The sequence below is a fragment of the Neovison vison genome, chromosome 3 (genome assembly GCF_020171115.1).
Source record: "Neovison vison isolate M4711 chromosome 3, ASM_NN_V1, whole genome shotgun sequence".
In the NCBI taxonomy this organism is placed as follows: Eukaryota; Metazoa; Chordata; class Mammalia; order Carnivora; family Mustelidae; genus Neogale; species Neogale vison.
This window is the reverse complement of record NC_058093.1, coordinates 214226573-214251037: the sequence shown is the minus strand read 5'-3', so window position 1 is coordinate 214251037 and position 24465 is coordinate 214226573. Positions and strand designations below refer to the sequence as shown.

The 24465-nt window shown below is 51.8% G+C and overlaps 1 protein-coding gene across 5 annotated transcripts in view; it reads right to left on the bottom strand.

Annotated features, from left to right (window-relative positions):
- Positions 1-24465, bottom strand: part of CABIN1 (calcineurin binding protein 1) — a 150681-nt gene that overhangs the window by 54083 nt on the left and 72133 nt on the right. For all 5 annotated transcript variants that reach the window (XM_044243808.1, XM_044243812.1, XM_044243807.1 and 2 more), the window contains exons 27-28: positions 11616-11798; positions 6610-6941 (exon numbers count right to left, since the gene is read on the bottom strand). In XM_044243808.1, the coding sequence (XP_044099743.1) occupies positions 6610-6941; positions 11616-11798 (515 nt within the window). The remainder of the gene's footprint in view (positions 1-6609; positions 6942-11615; positions 11799-24465) is intronic.

Below are 24465 nucleotides of genomic sequence, written 5' to 3'. Positions count from 1 at the left end.
GACGGTGGCCTCTTCCATAGAAGAGGCCCTTCTCCTCTTCTCTCCTTCCTCACTTGGGGTGCCATGCACCCCTGGCTCATTTACTGCCTCCTGCCACACTGACTGGCAGCTGCCCAATTACCATGAGGCCACTGTGCTCACAGGAGCTGGCATGTCAGCCTTGCTTCTGCTAAAGCTTCAGTGTCCCACACAAGGGCTCTCAGTAAGCCTTTCCTGGCTCAGCCTGAAGTAGCCAGTCAGTGAACATGTGGCTTCAGCAAGAAGCTGGGCATCCAGCCACCCAGCCAGGTGAGGGACATGAGTTAGAAGGCCTTGGTCTCCCCCACTTGGAAAGTAGAGGCAAAGGAAACATCTGAGCCCCAGGAGCTCCAGGCCCTGCCACATCCTCACCAAGGCATTCAAGACAAGCTGCTGTTCCCTCAGAGCCTCAATTTCCCGCTCACCCTGCCTGGGCCAGGTGCTGTGCAAAACAAGACCTAGGAGCTGACCCAGGCCAGGCTGCCTTAGTGCCGCAGTGGAGTCTGCTTCTTGACCTTTCTCTTAAGATGTCAAGTGACCTGGGAGAACCAGCAAGAACAGAGAATGGGAAAAACAATCCCCAACTTGAGACCCAGCAATGAGCACAAAACAAAGTAAATTTAGGAAAAGCAGTAACTTCAACAAGAGGGTCCCCAGAGAAAAATTCCTCTGGAAAGCACCAGTGTTTACAAACTCTAGCCTCTAAGAAGGGGGCATGTAGCCCTGGTGCCCAACTCCCTTGCCCACAGAACTGCTAGCGAGGGGGTGGTTGCTCACCCCCAGACCCCCAGGAGGAGAGGCTGAAATGTTTGATTCTAGTCAGACTAGTAGGTAGGAAGTGGTAGCTCAGTGTGATTTGGAGTCCCCTTTTCCCAATGGCTAATGGTGTTAAGCACCTTCTCCTGTGCTTATCGGCCATTTGTATATCTCCTTCAGAGAAATGTCCACTCAGATCCTTTGCCTACTTTTATGCTGGGTTGTCTTTTAATTATTGAGCTGTAAGAGGTTTTTTTTTGTTTTGTCTTGTTTTTTTTAAATATATTCTAAACACAAGTCCCTTATCACAAATAAGTATACCTCAGAAGTACCATGGGTTCAATTCGGGACCACAATAACATGAATACCAAAATAAAGGGAGTCAAATGAACTTTCTGGTTTCCCAGTGCTTATAAAAGTTGTGTGTATGCTATACTATAGTCTATTAAGTGTGCAATAACATTATGTCTAAAAAAACAATGTATAGACCTTAATTTAAAATTACTTGATTGCTAAAACCTGCTCACCATCATTTGAGTTTCAGCAAGTCCTAATCCCTGATCATAGATCATTATAATATAATAATAATGATGGGGCACGTGGGTGGCTCAGTGGGTTAAGGCCTCTGCCTTTGGCTCAGGCCATGATCCCAGGGTCCTTGGATCGAGCCCCGCATTGGGCTCTCTACTCAGCAGGGAGCCTGCTTCCCTTCCTCTCTCTCTCTGCCTGCCTCTCTGCCTACTTGTGATCTCTGTCAAATAAATAAATAAAATATTTAAAATATAATAATGAAAAAGTGTGGAAATATTGTAAGAACTACTCTGATGTGACACAGAGACACAAAGTGACCAGTTGCTGTTGGTGCTGAAAGACTTGTCCAACAGTGGGTTGCAGCGAACCTTCAATTTGTAGAAAACGTAGTGTCTGTGAGGTGTAGTCACATGAAGCACAGTAAAACCAGGTGTGCCTGCATGGGATCTGCAAACAATTCTCCCTTGGTATGGACCATCTTTTCATTTCAATAGTGTCTTTTGAAGCACCAGTTTTTAATTTTCATGGTGTCACATTTCTTATTATGTATTTATTTTTATCACCTGTGCTTTTGGATGTCCTATCTGAGAAACCACTGCCAGGTCAAACTACACCTATGGTCAAAAATCAGTTGGCCATAGATGTATGCCTTTGTTTCTGGGCTCCCAGTTCTAATCCGTTATCCATACACCTACTCCTAGGCTAGAATCAACCACACTGTTTATCTTCAGTTGTGGTATAAAACACATGAAAATTTACCACCTTACCCATTTTTAAGTGTACAGTTCAGTAGTGTTAAGCATATTCACATTGTTGTGCAACAGACCTCTTAACTTTTCCATTTTATGAAATGAACTTATTAAAATTCTATACTGATTAAACAACTCTCCATTCTCTCCCCCAGCCCCTAGCAAACACCAATTCCGCTTTCTGTTGCTCTTATTTTGACTTATTTCCTCGTGTCAGTGAAATCATAGGGTGTTTGATTTTTTTTGTGTGTACCTGGCTTATTTCACTGAGCATAATGTCCTTAAGGCTCATCCACGTTGTAGCACGTGTCAGAATTCCCTTCCTTTTAAAGCTAAATAATATTTCAAAGTTTTGATTACTGTAGATCAGTAGCAAATTCTGAAATTGGGAAATATGAATCCTCTAAGTTTGTTCTTTTTCAAGGCTCTCTGGTTCTAGGAACCAACTTATAACCCACTTTGTCCTAGACCCCTTGCAGCAGGAGGTGCTGAAGTTCCCCAGCTGAGTCACAGACAGTGGGTGGGGGGAACTGGGACAGGGGCACCCATACCCCAGCCTTCTTTCTGGATCTCCTTAGTGAATTTCAGAAGCCTCACAAAAGAAGGTCCCAATGCCATGTGGTCTCTCTACTAGGCTGTTCACAGGGATTCCAACAGACAGGTTTTTCTGAGCATAGACTGACAGTCTAGGTCTCAAAATCCTGGTGGAGACTATAATCTTGAAAACTGTAGGTGATGTAATAAGTAGACTTAGGGTCCTTATGGCCAACAGCACCTGTGATCTTCCCTAGGGTGAGGAGAGCATTAAGGAGCCCTGCTTCCTCAGGTATCCCTGGCCCTCAGAGTAGAATAGCAGGAGGCCTGCCTTGGCAGACCCACGGGTCAGCCTGTGCACAGCGAAGCCAACCTTGGGTAGGAGCAAGGCCTTAGGCAGGCAGCAAGGGTCCCTCACGGGCAGCTCCAGCCAGCTCCAGTCAGAAGACCTAGTAGACGGGCTAGGAGCCATGGGAGATGCTGACACTGAGGAAATGGGCTCTGGTGAGAGGCTCAATGGGAAGGCCCCCAACCCCTCACCCCATCACCTGCGCAAACACCACAAGAAAAGAGCCCTGTCATCATCCCCCCGCTCAGCTGGGATCTGAACCCAGGTGAGCCCACATTCAGAGCCCACATTCCCTCTCCTTCCCCTAGAAATCCTGCTGCCAACAGCTAAGCAAATGGTTCCCTGCACCCTAGGGTAGTTTCTCTGCAGAGGCCTGGGGTGGGGGAAGCCTCTGAACAGAACAGAGCTTCTTCAGCTGGGAAAACTTGAAAGACCCAAAGGATCTGGAGTCAACCTGCGCAGCCCCTGGGGCCTCTCTGAAGGCAGGGATAATGGATGCTCCAGCCGGCTGGCCACTGAGCCATGAGATGGCAACAGGAAAATGCCACTGCCAAGCCCACAGGCGAATTTTATGAAGAAATGTGCTGCTGTTAAATATACACAGTGGGAAGTGTCTGTTACCAAACAGCTGTGTTTGGAAAGCAGTCACTGCTTGTCGGCTAATGGTTCTACATTAGTCACTGAGAGCACTGGCTGTGTCCCCCAGATCTGTGGACAAACTGACACCCAGGGCCTGGGCAGAGCCACGCCCAGTCCCCAGGACAAGGGCATGCCCCAGACAGGATCAGCCTTAACTCAGGCTCTCAGTGCAGTGAGGTGTTAACAACCTGCCATTCAAGCTGGGTTGACACTTGCTGCTCAGCAAAGGTCTTTGAATCAAGTCAGCAAAGGAGCCAGTAGAGCTAGTTGGGGTACACCAGGGCCTAGGGTGTGGTGGCCTGGAGAGCTCTTGAGGCACATCCAGCACCCACAGACAACTGCCAGGTAAGAAAGGGGGTCTTCCTCGGAATCAAGACCAGCATTCCATTTCTCAAAGCCCAGGAACCTAGTCTGGGAATGCAGCTAACAGAAGAGCCAACAGAAACAGAGTGTGATGGCTGTGAGAAGGTTTTCTGGGAAAGAAGCCAAGGCAGCCTCCATCCGCACGACCAGTGATGGCTGGATCCACTGGGGTCCACCCACCCACCAGACCATTAGAGGGTGACCAAGGTCACCTGGGGGACATTCACAGAAATAGCAACAAAATGGCAAACTGAGCACAGATGCTCTAATGGCAGGGGGGAGCAATGGAGCAACTGGGCCAGGATGAGGCTACCTGAGCCAATGCCAGTCTGTCACTCCCCACTGTGGGACCCTGAGCCAGGTATCCAGATGTGAACTGGAGAGAGACCAAGACCCCCAGCTCCTGGACCTCAAGTATCTAAGAGCCACAGAAGTGACAGTCAATGGCGTGTGTGCACAAGAACTGGAAAAAATACACATAGAAAATAGCTTTTGTTTTAGGATGGCAGAACAGTGGATATCCCCCCTCTAATTTTTAATTATAGATTAAATTATAGATACTATTTTCCACTTCTAAAAACCTCATCCACCAAGGGGACAGGCAGGGAAAACGGCAGCCTATGCTTTGCTCCGGGTGGGGCCCTTTACATGCATCATCTCCTTTGAGCTTTAAGCCATTCAGTAGGGAGGCAGGGGCTGGGGGCTCTGTGGGGCAGCACTGCAACTCAGCTCTCCCTCCATCTAACCCTGCATCTTCACCCCCCTTCCATAGTGGCTGATCCCTCCCTAATAGGCACCTCATACCCCAAATTCTGTCATAACAACTGCTTCTGGAGAAGACCACCTGCCACAGTGTGGGGAAGGTATCGGCTCAGCACAGGAAGCTCCAAGTGCTGCTAAGAGCCGACCACAGCTGGAAAAGCTGCATGACTGCTTGGGTGGAGCATCTGAAGAGAGGGATACCCAAGGCGGCAGAGATCCCGATGATGGATGCTAGTGTCCCTTCCTACATGGGGCTCTGCTCCTCTCAAAGGAGAGAAGAAGGAAAGTTCCCAAAGCAGTACTGGAACATGGTGGGGGGCAGGTGCAGCAGCAGCCATTAGTCCCTGAAGACTGCTGCAGAGAGGGTTTTATTAAAACACAGGTCTACTTGGATTCCGAAGGCCCAGGGCACCAGAGGTTAAGGTCCACCACAAAATGCAAGCTGGCCAGCGAGGGAACTAGGCTCAGACGGTTCAGTGGCAGCCAGGAGAGCCAGATGCCCTGAGGCAGACATCCCATCCTTCCCCAGGCCCACCACCAGCTTCCCCTGCTCTGCTCTGACAGAAACCAACCAAGTCATGTGAGAACTTTGCGCAGGCACGACTATGACAGGGTACTTACCTGTGCCTAGTCCCCAAATAGAATTTGGTCAAGTAACAACTTCCTGTCATGTAACTGGTGCCAAGCCAGCATCCATCACTCCAGCCAACTGCCCTTCCTGGCTCTTCAGAGGTCCCACAGAGGCTGATGGGGAGGCGGGGGGGGTCGTCTCTGGGAGGAAGAAGTTTCTGAGCCTGGATCTTACTGAGTAGGGGAGCCACACAAAATTACAGACTACAGCCAGACTCCAAGGACTGCCCCTGCTTAACCCCAACACCCTGGCCCTCTCTGGCCCTCACCCACACCAGTTTGGCTTACCCAACACTGCCACATGCCCAGACAATTTGCCTGATTGGGACTCTCTGCCTGTACTCCAACCTGCCCACTGTCCTCTACTCTGCCCATGGCTACCCTACAGGTCTCAGCTTCACGGGTGCCTTAATGGCGCTGCAGCAGCACCCCCACCCCTGTATGTCCCCCATTATCTTCTCCGTAGCATGTGTCACAACGGGACTAGCTTTATTTGCTTGTTTGCATATTTTAAAATCCGCCTGTCCCCTAGAATGGAGCTCAGTGGGGGCAGATGCTGTGACCAAGACACTTTCTCCAGTGCCTCCCAGGTGCGTGAGGAAGGAGAAGAGCACAAGTGCCACATTCCCTGCACAGATGCGACATGCCAGCAGAAGCAGTCTGGCCGGGAAGCCCCTAAGAGTGCTGAAGCCTGGGGCACAGCTGTTAAAGAATTGCTACATCATCTGCTTTCCAAAAAGAGCTGGAGGAGGTTGTCAGCACCCAACCCCCATGCAGCAGAGGCTGTGAAGATGGTTCTGGCAGCTGCACTGGGGAGGCAAGCCCAGGGGCAGGATGATGGTACGGAGGCCTCACCACAAGATGTGTCTGGAGGAGACGGAGACTGCATCAGAGACCTGGGACAGAGGAGGGGGTGCCTCTGTAGGGCATCTGGGGGATGTGCACATGGGGCCACACTGAATGAGAGTCACTACACCAGCCCGCACAGACAAGAGCTCAGCCTTCAGCCTGCAGCCAGTACCTGAGCCTGAGATTCTGCTTCGGGATCCTCAGACCCACACCTCCCATGATTCCCTGCTGCAACCCACAGTCCTCACCAGCTCTCACCCAGAAAGCTGGAGCACTCTTGGATGGACCCACCCCCTACATCTCTCCTGTCCCATCCCTTCCATGCTCCTCTACAAAGATCCTGAGCAGCTCCACCAACACTCAGATGGTCATGGGCCCATGGAATATCAAAGCCCTCTCCTGCCCCAAGTGGGCCAGCAGCTCACTCACCCGGTGGGTCTTGCTGTAGGTGTAGAGGAAGGCCAGTCGATAGAGGCTCTTATAGTGCTGGGGGAAGCGGCTGAGGCACAGGCGGAAGGAGGCGATGCACTGCTCCGTAAGGAACTGGCGCTGCTCCTCTGCCCCAGCCGGCAGCCCCTGGGGAAAGGCTGCTGGCTCCCCTGAGGGGTCAGCTCTCTTCTTCCCGTCCCACAGGGCAGGTGCAGCTGCTGCGGGTTTGAGAGCAATGCAGGCAGAGGCTGGGGGGTCCGCAGCAGGCTTCTGGCTGCCTTGCTCTGTGGCCCGGAAGCCTTCTGTGCTCTCCAAGGACTCCTCAGTTTTCCCTGTGGGTGAGAAGATAAAGAAAGTCACCTCGGTTAAAAAAAAAAAAAGAAAAAAGAAAGTCACCTCGCTAGTGGTCCAGCAAAAGAGGTTCCTTAGTGAGGTGACTCACTAGGCCTGTGCCCTTGCTAGACAGGTGAGGGACTCGACAGACCCAGCAGTAAGAGGCATGGGGCCTGGTGTTGGCTCTGCCCCTGCCAGCTGAGTCCTCCACAGCCTCCCAGCCTCCTCCTCTGTGAAACAAGATGTCCCGGCTGGCACACAGCAGAGGGGCCCCAAGGCTGCAGAGAGCAGGGGTTGCAAGCAGGGCTCTGGGTCTCCCTCTGAATGGCAGCACAAGGCTGTCCCGCCTCTGAGGCCTGTGCAGGTGCACGGGGAAGCTGCCCACAGAAGGAAGGTGTGGCCACTGCCACCATGGAATGAAACACTCAGGAAAGGTGCACAAAGGACTGCACCTGCTCCGCCACTCAGCACCTCAGCCCACAGCCTACCCGACATCCTTCTCCAGGGCTGCTGCTACTACTGTGCATGAACCAAGAGCTTATTCGCAGTGGAGCCCAAGTGGGGGGGCAGGGGCTGCAGAAGAAGATGGGTGGACCAGGAGGGAGGGATGGAAGGAAGAGGGTAGGGGCAAGCAGCAGGAGTAAGGTGGCTCTTTGGGCACCCAGGAGTCTGCAAGGCCTGCGCAGAGGCCAGAGAAGCAGCCTGGCATCACTCTGAAGCCTGTCTGCCACAACAGGCTGAGCCCCTTCCTGACCTTAGCCTGATGACCCTTTCCCAACTATAGTGACAACCAGAAGGCTAGAGCCAGCTGCGGCGTGGCAGAGTGGTCAGGGTCTAGGGTCCCGAGTTCCCCTAAGCAAAACCATGCAGACCTCAGGTGCACATAAAGCTCTTTCTGCCAAGAAAAGAATCTGACCAAGACAGAGCCAAGCTGCTCAGCACAGCACACAAGACCACCTCCCACCAGTACTGCCATTCCTCCTAGCTCCTCTCCTGGCCTCACACCTTGAGACCAACCACTGGGGGAACCTTGCTCCTTATTCCCACCTCTCCGCTGCTGCTCCTTCTGGACATTTCGTCTGTACTCCCTACCCTGCCTCGCCCACTGCTCTCATGTTCAGGACTGCACTCGCTGTCACCTCCTCCTGCAGGCCTCCCTGGCCCCAGGGTGGGGTTTGCGGAGAGCTTTGTGCACCCACCTTTTTGATACCATCCATCCCACTGCATTTATGCACAGATGCCTCCCCCTCCCCCATCACCTATAGCCTAGCAAAGGCTCTAGTTTAAAGCTGACTGAATGATGGGAAAGCAGGTCACATCTGATCTCAACACTATGCTCTCCTTTCAGGGGAGCTCAGGAAACCACGCAGGTCCCACAGGCACCCACTGAGAGCTTGATGACAGCACCCAGGAGTCTGCTCAGGGCTGGTGTCTTACAGGGGACACAATTGCCTTACTCACAAATATGCCCAATTTCCAGTGTTCAATTCAAGGGATGCATTTCAAATATTGCTCAAAAAACACGTTCTGAACAACCAGTCTGGGCCCAGCCCTGTTCTAGACACAAGGGAGATAGGGAAACAGGACAAAGACTCAGGCCTCCCTGGGATTCAAATAAGATGCTAAGCGTGTGCTCACACACAAAGACACACTTTCTTAAGGGAAGTGAGCAGAGGATCAAGAATTAATCCAAAGAGAGCTCAGACGGCATGTGTGAAGACGTATGAAGAGAGAGGAAAAAACCGCAATGCCAGAAAGAGCGAAAAACCTAGCTGCTTGGGATCCAGGTGACCTGAAGAAGCCCTGGAGACATGGGTGACAATTCTCACCTGCAGTGTCCCCTCTTATGGCTAAAAGAGCCTCACAGTCCACGTTAGTGGAAGGAAGGGGGTCAGAAATGTCAATAAGCCCACACAGTGCTTCCCAGCCAGGAAGTCCAGTCCTAACCCTGGCAGCATGAAAGCAAGAAGACTTCCTCCTACAGATAAAAGCAATGTTCTGGCCACCCTGGTGCCCACTGCTGGCAATGAGGACTGGATTAGAGTACCCACAGTGCACACACCAGGCCCCCTCCCTCTCTGGCCACCACCCCCGCACCTGTCTTGAATGTGGCACTCAGGCATGGTCATCAGGCCTCTTCCTGACCAACAAGGGGCAGGCACAGCCATAGGATGGCAGTCCCCGAACGAGGTGCCTAGTAGCTGTCTCAGCATCCTCGACCCATATCCTGCTCTGGGCCCAGGTGGCAGGGTGGGCCCAGGCTGGGCACCCGTGTCCACTGTCCGGACTACAAGCTGTTGACAAACTCTGCTGTCCTCGGAGTAATATAACAGAGTGCCCTTGTGTTTGGGTAGTGAAATTTGGGCAGCTTTTTCCTCCATTAAAAACAATAAACCTTTACTGTTGCTACATTCACGTTATACGTTTTTTTGAAGCTCTGTCTCCTAAGAAGGAGAGCTGTACAGTCTGAACAGTCACCTGTGGAAAAACCTCTTTCCTGGAAGCATCCTGTCACAAACCAAAGTGGAGAAGTAAAGAGGAGAGGCGAGTCCTCAGGAGCTGGTGCCCACTGGATGCCGTGAGAGGGAGGGCATCTGAAAGGGCGCGGTTGTCAGAGCTGACCTGACTTCCTCTTGGCACCTGGGGCCTGGCACAAACTTGGGTTCCATTACACCCTGCTGTTCAACAATGCTCATGAAATCTGTGAGCGAGCCCTGTGCCACTGACCAAGAAAGAAGCAGCAGGCTGGTGGCAGGGCCGCCCACGAGGGTGTACCCGAAGGGTGTGGAGCACAGTAGGGGCACACACCTAGCCCTGGCCTAAACCATATCCTGGTTTCCTGCAGGGGACCAAAAGCTGCAGCAGCCCTGGTGGCCAGGTTCCTGCCTGCCAGGAGCCCAGAGGAGGGGGTTCAGAGACCACCACTGGCCAGAGCCAGGCCTAAAAATGCTCCCTATGCTGTATGCCTGGTGTAGGCTCAGAGCACATTCCCTGCTGCACCTACTCTCCTGACAGAAAGCTCACCAACTTCACTGTGGTTACAGGGAAAAACTGGGCTTAGAGCAGAGAGCTGCATCCATAGAAGTAAAATGCTTCCCTTCAAGCCTACCAGCTACTGCGGTGACTGGTTCTGCTCAAACTTTCTTTACCAGTGGCAAGTCCCTCCACTGTCTGCTTAAACCACTGGCTCAGAATGGAAGGAGGGCAGGGGTAGGATGCCCCCGTGTGTCTAGAAAGCCTAGCCCAGGCGCCAGACTGTACCTGACCCTCTCTTGGCTCAGCACCCCAGCCTCCATCCCCTACTTCTCCAAGCACAGTGAAGAGAGGCCTGTGATGATACAACAGCACCCATAGCAGATCACTGTGCTTGATGAACACAGACAACAGGCCTCACCTGGACATGAACGAGACTTGCTGTGTTAGAGCACAGCCGTATTGGTAACTTTCTCCTTCCCCTTCTAAACTCCTTGGGGTGTGTTTATGTCAGTTGCAGAATGTCAACATCGGTTTGGGACAGCATAACAAGCGTCTAGTGAGAAAGTGAGGCACTGGCCTCACCTTCCATGTCCTCCTCCCTGCCCCTAATGGGGGCAACTCTGCCAGCCTGCAGGGCATGCAGCCTTACCATCTGCTAAGGCCAGCCAGGGAGGCAGGTGAAGAGCAGAGGGCTGGATAGGCCATCACGAGCATGAAGGTCTCTGGCTGCATCTACATATCAAGGCTAAGCCTTGACTCTCCCAGCCAGGGCCTGTGCAGACACATCCTAGGGGGGTCATCACCAACCCTAGCTGCCCCTCCCAGCCCACCCAGAGTGGAAGAATGGGCCAAAGGTTAAGTGTGCAGACTAACCCTGGGCAAATTCCCCACCCTCTCGGAATCTCAGGTTCCTCACCTGTAACGTGGGAAGAACCACAGGACTGTTTCCTAGGGTGACTGGGAGGACAAAAGAAGTTCAAACAGGGCCTGGCACAGGGCCACTGAGCATGGGTCTGGGTGGTTGCTGCTGCTGCTGCTGTTGTTTGGCAAGCCCTGGCCAGGGTGGGAGAGCTCTCAAAAGCCCCAGAGTGGCGCCGTGGACACACAGCCTGCCCATGTTCTCCCACGAGCTGGCCGTGGGGCTCTGCCCACTGGTTTCCACAAAGGGAGCCTGGGGGACCCATGAGAGCTGGGAGTGTCCTGGGGTTGGATCACGGCCCCCTGCCCAAAAAAGGGGGCACTTTTTCCTAAAGGCCTGATGTGACTCAGACTAAAAAGAAAACACACTGGTGACATTTAGGATCCAAAGACTTTTTTAGTAACTATGTAGCAAGAAAAAAATTCGGGCACTCATGTTAAAAAAGTGGCTTTCCCACATTGGGCCACAGGGGTCACAACAACGACATGTGTTACTGAGTGCACACTGTACTCCAGGCACTGTGGGAGCGCCTTCCTGAGCTCCCTCATTTCATCCTCACAACCCCTGGAATGGGCCTTGGGATCACTCCCACCCTACAGGGAGCAGAAGCCCAGAGACGTATGTAACTTGCCCAGCTGAGGTCCCAGAGCAGCAGGCGGAAGAGTGAGGACAGGAGCCAGACGGAGCCTAGGCCACTCAGGGGCCCATGCTCTTTAGACTGCCCAGATTGCCACAGGTCACCAAAGCAGTTCTAAGGCACAGAGCTAGGTCTTCATACCTCGTTCCTCTGTGGCCCCCTGAAGGTCTTTACCAGTCGGTCCTGCTTGGGAACTGGGAACAGGCAGCTTCTTCTCCACGTAGAGCTTCCGGGAGCTCTCCAACGAGCTGGCAGGCTCATTAAAGAAGTCCTGTGTCGAACTGGAGTCTGAGAGTGCCACAGCCGTGCTGTCCTGGCTGCGCTCTGAGGGGAAAAGGAGGGAGAAAGGGCGGCAGCATGAATCTACACCAGCTCCAACATGGAGCGGCCTCCCCAGGGTGAGTGTTCTGGTGACTGTCCTGCAAAGGAGATGGCCTGAGGACAGCCACCATGACCCTGCTGAGCCCAACTCATGCTCAGGCCACTAAACCACTCATCAAAGGCACCAATCTCCACGGTCAACCTTATGGGGTTTCCCCAAATGGTGGTGTTCTGATAAATGGTTAACAACTGGCTCTCAGGGTACAGGGTAAGCCCATGTTTGTAGCATTTACTGATTTCTGTGGTGTAAATACCCCCACCGTGGCCAATTTCAGGCTACCAGCCAACATGATCTTGCTGAAGGAGGAGTTGGAAGGAGATGCACGGTAGTACACATTCTCTAGTGTTTCTACCACACAGAGACAACAGGCATAAACAACTGAAGCTGGTGAGAGTCCTGCAGACATTTTTATCCGGTTGCTATTGGCTAAGTGCAGTCTAGTGTGAGAATGGAGGTCCCTGGGAGACATAGACACAAGGGAGTTGCTACCCACATGCTAGCTCCTCTCCTTGGACCTCTACTTGTGCTCATGAGAAAGACCAGGGGCAGTGTAGGAAGAGCAACTGAAGGAAACCTTCCAGTGGTGCAGGTCTGGAGAGGAGGCCTGTTTGCTGCTATAGGAAAGGCAGGAACCTTTAAGGCAAAAGCCTTAAGCCAGTTGGGGAGAGACAGCAAATCTTGTTGCCTTCAGGGTATAGGTGAAGACCTAGTACAGCCGTGAGAAGGGAAAAGAAACACCTCTGCAAGGAGGGGCAGGAAACCATTTAGGGCCCAAATATTTGAAGTCTCCTGACACTAGGGGAAGAAAAGCCCCACTCCTGAGATACAGGGACACAGTCTGCCCAAGTCTGAGGCTGGGCAGAGACAACAGATAACCAGCCCTGCCCCTTCCCCAGGCTAGCAAGCACAGAGTAACACACAAAGCAGTCTACCACAGGAAAAGGGGCAAGATCACAGAGAGTGACCCTCCCTGAGGTGTACACAAAAAGCCTAAGGCTGAAGGTGAGGATGGAACACTGAGAAAAGGTTCTGGCAAATCAGCCCTGCTACAAGCATAAGGTAAGATCATAGGAATTTGAAACCAGTGGTACACTGAAGGTAACCATGGCAACAACAAAACCCCACCCCAGCTCAACATCGGACTAGCTTAACTTCCCCTCCTAACAGCCTAGAAACAGGAGAGAGAAGCCATTCCAGGCACAATATGACTTATTTCAGTTTCTTCCATCCTACACATAATATCTGATACTCAATATAAAAATGAGGCACGCGCGCACACGAACACTGTCAAGAGAGAAAATAATCAACAGAACTAGGCTCAGAAATGACCCAGATGTGGGAACTACCTGATGGGAAATTTAAAACTAAGATCAGGGTCACCTGGCTGGCTCAGTTGGAAGAACATGTGACTCTTGATTCTGGGGGAGCTCAAGCCCCACATTGGGTAGAGATTACTAAATAAATACACTTAAAAAAAAACAAATAAGAATAATATGATATATAGATGTGATCAATATGTTAAAGACTCTGGTAGAAAAGGCGGACACATGCATGAACAGAGGGGGAGTTTGAGGAGTGAGATGGAAACTATGAGCACAAGTCCAATAAAGATGCTGGAAATAAAAGACACAATAGCAGAGACAAAGAGTGCTTCTGTCAAGCTTCTCAGCATACCTGACACAGTTGAGGGAAAAATAACCAAAACTTGAAGATAGGTCAGTCGAAATCACATAAACTGAGAGAAGGAGAGTGGGGGGGATATCAGAACAGAGCACCCAAGAGCACCCAAATGATCTAACATACTAATTAGAACCTTGGAGGGAAATGAGATGAACACATGTCTGAAGAAATATTTAAAGAGATAATGACTCAGAATGTTCTAAAAATAATGGAAGACATCAAATCACTAGGAATCTTAGAGAACACCAAGCAGGGCAAAGACTCTTCCATAATACCCAAAAACCAAACAAACAAAACCAGCAACAACAGGGGCACCTGGGTGGCTCAGTGGGTTAAGCCTCTGCCTTCAGCTCAGGTCATGATCTCAGAGTTCTGGGATCGAGCCCCACATCAGGCTCTCTGCTCAGCAGGGGGCCTGCTTTCCTCTCTCTCTCTCTCTGCCTGCTTCTCTGCCCACTTGTAATCTCTGTCAAATAAATAAATAAAATCTTTAAAAAAATACACCAACAACAAACCACGCCTAGGACTCACATTCAAACAGCTGAAAACCAAAAGTAGAGAGGAAATCTTGAAGGCAGAGAAAAACACATCATATAGAGAGAAACAAAGTTAAGAACTACAGCACACTTCTCATCAGAAATCATGCAAGTCAGACAACATTTTTAAAATGCTGGAGGCGCCTGGGTGGCTCAGTGGGTTAAGCCTCTGCCTTTGGCTCAGGTCATGATCCCGGGGTCCTGGGATCGAGCCCCACATCAGGCTCTCTGCTCAGCAGGGAGCCTGCTTCCTCCTCTCTCTCTGCCTGCCTCTCTGTCTACTTGTGATTTCTGTTCAATAAAAGCCATAAAAAACTTAAAAAAAAATTTTTTTTAAAAATAAAATAAAATGCTGAAAGGAAAAAAAAGCCAATCCCAGGGGCACCTGGCTGGCTCACTCAGAAAAGCATGTGACTCTTGGTCTCAGGCTTGTGAGTTCAAGCCTCACAAGGGGTGTGGCGATGACTTAAGTTTAAAAAAAAAGTTCAACCCAAATTCTATATCCAGTGAAAATATCTCTCAAAAATGCAGGAGAAACAACGGCTTTTTCAGACAATCAATAGCTGAGAGGAATCCTTCCCATGAAATCTGAGTTACAAGGAATGTTAAAGTTCTTCAGGTAGAATGAATTAAAACCAGACAGAAACTGGATCTACCTGAAGAAATGAAGTTCCTCAGAAATGGTTAAAGTAATAATAGAAAAGACATTCTTTTTCCTTATGTGTAGTTCCTCTAAAGTATTCCTGTCTGCTGCCTAAAGCAAAACTAGTAGCAGCCTCTTGTGAGTTTATAGTTTATGTAAAAGTAAAAGGAATGAAAACAAGGGTAGAAGAAATGGGCGTTTCCTTCACGGCTGATGAGCAGGATAATATCAATTGAAGGTGAACTATGATAATTTAAACATGTATTTTGTTAAGCCTAAGGCAGTCACATTTTAAAGAGATATAAATACCAAACCAATAATAAAAGACAAAACACAACTTAAAAAATAAAACATTGTCTCCACCTTTGTATATCTGAAAGAGGAAGCTCAATGAAATGGGAATCAAGAGAGCCAAGTTCAAGTCCCTCTCATGCTACTCTCTTAGTTGTATGACTTTGACTATGACCACCTATGAGCTGCAACTACATATCCTCTCAGAGAGGTCAATGGTACAGCAGCATCTGGGGACACAGGGAGAGAGACAGACATGGCCCCCAGGACTCTCCAATCCTTCACTCAACTAACTCAAATACTGGGGGCCCCCTAGGAGGGCAGAAGTGAGCAGCCTGGTGGGCAAAAAACTTGCAACAAAATGTAAAGTTGTTTCAACAAAAACAAAGGCCTGGACTCTGGGAGATCCAGGCTGCCTCAGTTCAAATCCTGCTCAGTCACTTATTAGGTTGGAGAGCCTATGCAATTGCCCTAATTTCTTTACATTTTTGTTTCCTCCTGTGTCAAACTGTGATACATACAAATGCCCACTTCCCAGAATTGTTAGGAAGATTAAATACGTTAATACATGTAAAGTGCTTGAAACAGGGCTTGATATACCATAAGTGTTGATAAAAATATCACCTAGATTATCAGTATTATTCCAGAAAAACTGGACTGATTTTTCCAAGTAATGTCTCACACTTGACATTAGAGATTTCGTTCTGAATGGGCAAAGGATTCTGCTTATGATCACGCCTGGGCAGCATCATGTGGATGGGGTGCAATCACTTCTTACACACTGACCTGACAGGGTCATCCAAGTGGTCCTGCCTGCGCAAAGAAACACAGAATTAGGCCTGTGCTTCCAAAGGCAGCTCTGCCGCTCCACTCTCTTCATGCAGGTCTAATCATAGACCAGGACTTGGAGACAGCGACCTCTCAGACAGCCTCACAGAGCCTGCCATAGCCCTTCCTCCTTAGCTGCCTTTGGAATGTCTACTGCCCAGAAACTGGTGGGTATCAGTATCAGCTTGGCTGGTGGAATGACAGAAACTGGGACAAGAAGTATATCTGAGACCCTTCAGCGGCCAACACAGAAGCTCTGTGTCTCACTAACAGGGGAGCAGGGACTTGGCTGGACCACTCGGTCTCACACTCAGTGAGGAGCTCTTCCCTGACCGGCAAGGCCAGACCCCAAGGCTCTGTGAGCACTGAATGGGGATTCCTGGCAGGCCTGCAGCCCTCACAAGAAGTCCCAAACACAAGTCCCCAGTGTGAGGGGATCACTTCTCCCAGAGAAATGGCAGGGGCAGCCCATTTACTGTCTCTGTGGAAAGGAGAGCCTTGGCTCCAGAGGCCACATAGGGTCACCACAGGAGCTCAGGACTCAGGAGACTCAGACCCACATTCCGATCCCAGATCTGCGATGTGGGCTGCTCCAGGTCTCCCAACATATTAACCACTGCTTTCCCTGCTCTGTCCCCAACACATAAATGGGATCCCCACAGGGGCCTGGCCTCTAGCCTAGAGCGCAGGCCTGAGAGCCCAGTGACCCACCTCGCCCTGCAGCACTTACTCTGGCCCTGACAAAGAGAACACCGATGGCCCGGACAAGATGGCAGGCCACACTCCTGCAGTGAAGAAGTCCTTCTGAAAGGCCAGGGCCGGCACTTTTCGCCAGCATCCAGAGCAGCTGTAGTCACTGTATGGCTGAGCAGCACGTCATGCAGCAAGCGTCTGGGAAGCGCGCCTAGCCAGAGGATCTCACGAGAACTGGCAGACTGCCTGATGAGCTCACGTACTCGCAAGCTGTTGGGCTTTGGGCCTAAAGAATCACTAATTTGCTGGAATCCCAGTTGTGATTATTATAAAAACCATGGATTGGCTTAAGCAAGCAGATATTTACTCCCAACATGCTAATACCCTCTTGATGCTGCCTACGGAGGGAACCTCTACTGCACCTGAGTGAGCAGGGAAGGCAGCAGACTGCACTAAGAATGGCGTGGGCAATACAGGGCAGCACTGGGCTGCAGGGGTGTCTGCTCCCCTGGGGACAAAAATCAGCAGGTGGGGCCTCTGCTGAGACTTTAAAAACAACAGCCACAGCCAGGGAGCAGGACACGTGTAGGCTAAGGGACTGCGACCAGGCCTTCCGTTTTGAGCCTCTCATTCACAAGAGAACCCAGAACAGCCCACCCTCTCAAAGGGCGGAGAGCAAAACCCAACATCAGCCCTGGGGGGGGCACCGTGGTGATTCTAGACAAGCCCTCATCCTGCAGGTGACCAGAGAACACCTACGGAGCCCTGAGGAAGGCTGATGCTGGAGGGAAGTGACAGGGATCTGGAAGCTGCAATACCACCCCCACTCCCCCACCCCACACCACAGTCACAGTCAAGTGGCACCCCCTGCAGGCAGGCTGTGGGGTCAGAGCTGGAGAGATGGGAGTTCTGCACACTGAGGTGCCCTGGCTAGAGCTGGGACCTCCTCCTTACCAGGCCTGTAAAGCAAGGAAAGGTGCATGCCAAGGTTCCTGCCCACCCCTGAGAGGGCTGTGTGTCTGGGAAACAGATAAGCACATCACTGCAAATGAGAGCCCGGGGCGAAGTTTCTCTCCAATCCTTTCGGAGAGGGTTGGCACAAAGCTATTTAAAATCATCCTGATTTTGAATTCTAGGAAGCACCAAGGTCTCACACCAAGAAGCAAGTCAGATTAAAAGAAAACTAAGTTCATTTGTTTTACATCACTGGGGTGAAGGAGAGGAATGAAAAGCTCTTAGACAGTGATTCTATCACTGGGCAGAAGATACCTCTGGGCAAGACCCAAAAGACCCTGAGCTTGTCCTGCCTGCCGCATGGCCAGCCAAATTCAGCACAGGCCCAAGCAGCACCATACACAGCATGGACACAAGCACTGTGCCCTGATAAAGGGACAAGCGGAGCCCAAATGTGTCTGGCGGGGGGCAGTTCTGGCTTAAAGGGCACATAGCTTCCCTCCAGGGCTGGCTATAGTCCCACCTTTTCCTTAAAGCAGTCTATGGATATCACATTCCTTATCTGGGACATGGTGGGCCAAGGGTCCAAGTGATCTGACCAAGGGCTTTCTGTAACTGTGCACTAACAGCCTGGGGTGCTTCCTCCACACCCTCCAGGCACTGCAGGACACCCCAGGGTACTGGCCTGTGCTGATGCTCAGAGAATAACCAGATGGGTCTGCCAGGGCTCGGCAGGCAAAGGCTGCTAAGCTGGGAGGCAGCGGCCCTCCCTCCTTTCACCTGCCTGCTGAAGCAGAGCCAGCAGCAGAGAGCAGAGGCAGGCAGAACTGGCTGCCTTCCCGCCTCTGCCACCACCTGCAGGTCCCACAGACTGGCCTGGGCTGGGGATTCTTCCGGCCTCCTGGTTCTGAGGCAGAGCAGGAGACCAATGGAAAGCTCTTTTGCATAGGAGAGCCCAACTCAGCTAAAGAGGCAGACTTCCCATAGGACTGGGTGGAGAGGGTCTTTCAGGGAAGCATGGACCTAAAAGGGGACCCTAGGGACTGCCCACAGCCCAAGATCCTGATTTCTTCAAGTAGCTGCCCAGAGATCAAAAGGAGAGAAGACACACTAGTGGACAGTCTAGACAGGCTATCTCTGCTCTTCCTCAGAATATTCTTTTAAAAGTCTGCCCACACAAAACCTGTTCATACTAAATTATTATTTGTGGCAGAATTATAAATATGTCATTCTCTTATTGTTAATCACTAGAATGTTTCACATCTCTGCCCCTGGGCCACCCCTGCCCCTCCCTGGAATCCTTAGAGGGATGTCCATCTGCCAGCCAACTGCTGATGACACCTTCCACTTTGGAGGTGGGACCTGCAGGGCCAAGAGCAAAGGAATGGCAGCTGGGGACACAGAGGGAAAGGGATCTGGCTTGGTGACAGAAAGGCTGTCCATTCCATTGAGTGTGACAGCAGACTGTATTCTGAGGATTTGGGGGTTCATGTTTGACTCAGTTCAAATCCCTTGAACATTCTCAGGATTTCCAAGACACAAGTTTCCTAGTACATTCTCTCCAGCTGCTCCAGCAGTTAAGACTAGAAACAGCTTACAATCATTTATTTCATCAGCTCAGTTCAATGAAAGTTTGAGGGGAAAGGTATGTACCATTGAAATCTGCACGAACTCTGATTAGTGAACTCGGAAAAGATCACAAATGCTCTGCCAAGTAGAAAGCAACAGGTTTCGGGGCGCCTGAGTGGCTCAGTGGGTTAAAGCCTCTGCCTTCGGCTCAGGTCATGATCCCAGGGTCCTGGGCAAGCCCCGCATCGGACTCTCTGCTCAGCAGGGAGCCTGCTTCCTCCTTTCTCTCTGCCTGCCTCTCTGCCTGCTTATGATCTATCTGTCAAATAAATAAATAAAATCTTAAAAAAAAAAGAAAGAAAGAAAGCAACAGGTTTCAAAGAATAGTAAATGGGTGCAATCAATATTTTGACAAATCTCTCAACTAGATTAACTCTGCCCTAGTGGGTCCCTTCCTGATGACCACCAGGAAAGAACACATCCGCTGGAAGCTAGCCTAGCTGTATGGGAGGGGCGCCCTCTGGCAGGCCAAGGAGCCTGGACAGACACCCAAGAGAAGAGAGATACCAGATATACTAGGATCCCTGAAAAAGAGGCAGACACAAAGAGGCAGCAGGTGGGCACGAGAGTATCACTGTGGCCAGTGCTTAGACAGCAGCACCAGCCCTCTGGGCCCTGGATGTTCAGAGCTGGGAGAAGACTTGGCCTCATGTGCACTGCTCACTGTGTGACCCTCACCATGCATCACTCTGTCACATTGTGCCTACAGCAAGAGTTCTTGTTCCCCTATCTCAGACCCAGCTAGTTTCCCAAGCTCTCTCCCTGCAAGGTCTCTCTTCCTCCCAACCCCAATCACCTCAGTATCCAAACATGGTGGGACTCTCCAACGTCCATGTCTTTGCTCCCACTGACCCTCACCTGAAACGGCCCTGCAGACCTCTCTGGAGGGCTACCTCCTCCAGGAAGTCCTCCCAACCAACTATGCCTCCCAGCCAGCTCATGGCACTCCTCTTGGCTCAGGACACCACCTCTTGGCACTCCTCTTGGCCCAGGACACCACTGGCCCAGGACACCACCTGGGAACACAAAGATCCAACCAGACAGCAGGGATCAGGGTGCCCTCCTCCTGGCTTTCCGCATGGAGCCCTGTTCCATGCCCAGCACGCAGCAGGCACTCAACATATGCCATGACCAGCTTCAGCCTGGAGAGGTTTCTTAGAAGGTAAGAATGGAGAAGAGAAGGAAAGTGACTGGCTCTGCCCTCTGACAGCATCCCTCCCTGACCCAGCACCCAGTTTTCACCCTGCACGGGCACATGCAGGCCCTCGTAGGCTTCCCTACAAGCCTCTCCCACGCTGAAGACGTCTGCTCGAGGCATATAGCTTGCCTCCGTGAGCTTGTCTCCCAGGGCGAGGAGCTGACTTCTCCCTCGCCCTGGGAAGGGAGGCTGGCGAGGACTGATGACATGTGCAGCCCCCTGCCCGAGCCTGGACACCATGCACCGTACACACAGGGCCCACCTCAGAGCAGCTCGGCTACTGTGCACGATGTGCATTTTTACACATTTGTTCTTGTGAGCATAGCTTGGTATCTTAGAGTCTATCACCTTTGTTACTTTTTTTAAAGCCAGAAAGAGCAAAGCAATGGAAATACAGGACTAAGCCGCCTCCCAGGCGGACATGTGGTTGGAGGAGGCCACCACTGCACCTGGCCAGAACTGAGAACATGGGCTGTGGGCAGAAGCCAAGCACATCAAACACACACTCTCCAAATCACAGGACCAGCAGATGTGGAGGAGCTCCTGGTCACAGGGGGAGCAGGGAGCCGGACTGAGGACTAAGCATGCGGTCTGTGCTGTCCCCTGAAGCGAGCCGTGACAGTGCAAGCAGAAAGACATAGCCTGGAGAACAGAGTGTGGTCAGGGTTAGGGGCAGCACGGGCAATATTGGTGGAGGCAGTGTGGGTGAGCAGGCGAGGATGAGCACAGATGGGACACGACACAAACAGTGACAGCATGGCGGGTGAGACAGATGGTCACATGGGAGCTTGCTTGGGCACCCTGGGTTCCCAATATGGCCCACACCCTACAGCCTGGGGCTTGGCGCAGGCTCTGTTCGTGCCTTAAGTGGGGCCAGATGGGCATCCTGCAACCCTGAGCACCAGCCTCCATAGCTCTCACTCTCCTGACCCCCGGCTTGTTCTCTCTTCCCACCCTTCACAGTAAACATTGTTACACCCCTAGACCTTGGCTCAGCTTTGCATCCTGAGCGAGGCCTCCCACCCACCAAGACCAGGCCAGGTCTCTCGGGGGTGGTTTCAGTTGCACCCTGACCCTTGGCTGATTCACAGCTTCACACCTGCCTTCCCCAAGCATCTGCAGCAGGAACCAGGATTGTTCCATGCACCCAGCGTGGATGATGGGCACTAAATGGGCATGGCCATTGGCCATGAGTCACTAAAGAAAGCAATAGAAGGCTCTGCCTCAGACTGACCTCAGGGCAAGCCCTCTGCTCTCTGAGGCCCTTTGTGGCTCCGAGATTGTCAGGTGACACGGAGCATGGCAGGCAGACAGCAAGGGTCTTGGCAGACCAGCAGAGACACTACGTACACATTCTGAAGGCTGGCTGAGCCAGGCGAAGCTATGGACCAAGGCATTCTGTTAACAACCCTGCTCCCTGGGCCCTGCTACTAACAAACCTCTAACAAGCAAAGCAAGGAAATGCACACAGATCCAGTCTCCATCAGGTCAGCAAATACAGGACCTTCCCAGTGTTAGCCTTTTCTGGCCTGGGGTGGAAAGAGACTTAGACCCAAACTCTCCCCTGGCTCCACCCCAGCTAGGCGGATAGCCATAGATGAGGGCCCATTGCCCCCAGCTCAGGTTCTTTCCAGGACACTGGACATGTGGCCAAGCCTGTAGGGCTGCTATGAGAATGGGACCCCAGGCACCTCTCCTAGAGCCCAGCCCAGAGCAATCACACACTGCTACATGGTAGGACCCAGTTACTCACACACACGCTCACATACTCCATGCCAGGGAGGCGTTATAGAATTTGTTCAGAAATCTCATTATGGGGTGCCTGGGTGGCTCAGTGGGTTAAGCCGCTGCCTTCAGCTCAGGTCATGATCTCAGGGTCCTGGGATTGAGTCCCGCATCAGGCTCTCTGCTCAGCAGGGGGCCTGCTTCCCTTCCTCTCTCTCTGCCTGTCTCTCTGCCTACTTGTGATCTCTCTCTGTCATATAAATAAATAAAATCTTAAAAAAAAAAAAAAAAGAAAAGAAAGAAATCTCATTATGCCCTGTTTGAACATGGGTAAACAGCGATCACTGGGAGCCCCTTGAGGGTCACAATGTACTCCCTATGTGATTTCCTTTTCTTGGTCCGAAGTGTTAACATTACAGATTTCAGGACTTTTGACAAGTCCCAAGATGCAAGGGAAAAATAGGAAGCCAGGGAGGAGTAGTCAGGCAGGGATGCCAGTAGTGGTGGCCATGACTTAGTTCATGGGAAGTGTAACGCCACTCGTTCTCTTCCTGGGGCTAGTTAGCCAGCCCTGGGCCATGGGAGGTGCAAGCAGAGGTGGGCAGTGCAGGCCTTGAGGCTACCAGCGTATCCCCTGACACGAGCAAGCTGCTGCTTCTGCCAGAGCCCGGGCCTTTCCCTACAAGCTAGTCTAACTGCTGAAAGGGTCACTTTAACATTCTCAGAGCATGGCTATTTTAGGGCGCAAACATTTTCCTGTTGCAGACACTGCTCTCTTTCTGTGGTGAGGAGAGCAGGAGTTCTGAAGGCACCCGCAGCCAAGGCTGTATGGAAGCAGAGCTTCCTGGTACACTGGGCTGGGACTGGGTGAAGGGAGACCACGGTTCCACATCATTGACAGAAATTGCTTTGAAAAAAAAAATTTTTTTTTTTTTACAATCACTGAAATATGTACAACTGCTGAAATTTTATTTGAGCCCCTATGTATGGCTCCCTCTGCAACTTCCAGAGCAAATAACTATCATGTCAGCGCTCAGGACAGGTCACACCCATGCCTGCCACCAACACTCTGCTTCCCTAGAGCTACACGTGCTTGGGACAGCTGGGCAGCGGTGCCGGAGCGGCATCATGGCCTCTTCCTGCTTCCCTTCCTCTCTGCTCTGGGGTGTGCCCACACCAGGGGAGCCACTCTCAGCTCTAGGGGTTCCTGCCACCCAACCTCAGGCAAACCTGCAGGGCTGGGAGGGGTGCCAGCCACAGGCGGCATTCCTTTCTCTTGAAAGCTGGGCTGATGTGGAATCCTCACAGGAGTACCTGGCAGAAACCAACTTGCAGAGTGGACTGATGAAAGGTGGGGAACGGGACATTTCCCTGTTGAACTCAGGTTAAGTAAGGAGGGGAAGGACCTTGTGTCAGGACGTGTGCAGGGCTGAGTTGGGCCTCTGGGGCACAGGGAGGTGACACAGTCACGCAGTAGCATGCACTCAGCTCCACAACCTGTCTGTCCACACATTCCCCGCAGGCCAAACGGGGAACCAGGATAGGGTGCTGCAAGTCTCCTGTCCTCTCAGATCACCAAATCCCCGCCCAGAGGGGTCCCTCACGCCATCTTCCTTTAGGGCTTCCCTAACCCTGCTCTCATACCCCTTTCCCTCACAACACCGCAGGCTCTGGGAACCCATGTGATGGGTGAGGGGTTGTCCCATGCCCTGGGGAGGGCAGAGCAAGGCCTGTTTTCCCACAGCCTGATGGTGATAATCGACTTGTGAGCGAGGGCCTGCGTGTCTGTCAGCATTGTCACTGCCTCCCCAGGGCGCCACTTTTACGCCCTTTCAGTCCGATTTGGTTCATTCCAGCAAAGACTTTATCACAGCTTAGCGCTTTAAAGGTGAGGAGAACATGAAGAAATCAAGCTATGAGGTCAGCATGCGAGCCTCCTAATGTTAGTAAGAAATGTGGTTCAAAGGTCGCCACCTGCCCTATCCCATGTGGGATAGCCTCGTTCACAGTCCCAGCTGATTCCCACCACCCCACTGTCTGACTCCCAGGGGTGACAGACTCAGCTTCCCATGGCGGTCAGAAGGACACACTGTAATAATGCTGGCACAATGCCAGCATCACTGGGCTGATTGCACAGAGGCCACTATAGGCAGACTGCAGACCCTGACAGCTAGCTAGTCCACAGAATCTCAGAGTGGCCAGATGCCTGAGCCTGCTCTGCCCCTTCCCAGCCCCCAGGTGGGCTAGCTGGCAGGTGGCGACCCTGAGCATGTTTTGGAAGCACAGAGTCACCGTGAGGCCATGAGGTTAATGAACAGCCGCAACATTGCCCGTGTCACTCCAGACCCAGCACCCCCCCTCACCAAAACAAAGCGAATCATCACCCAAAGCACCCTCCCCCGTGATTGGCGTGCCGCCCTGGGCTGGCAGTA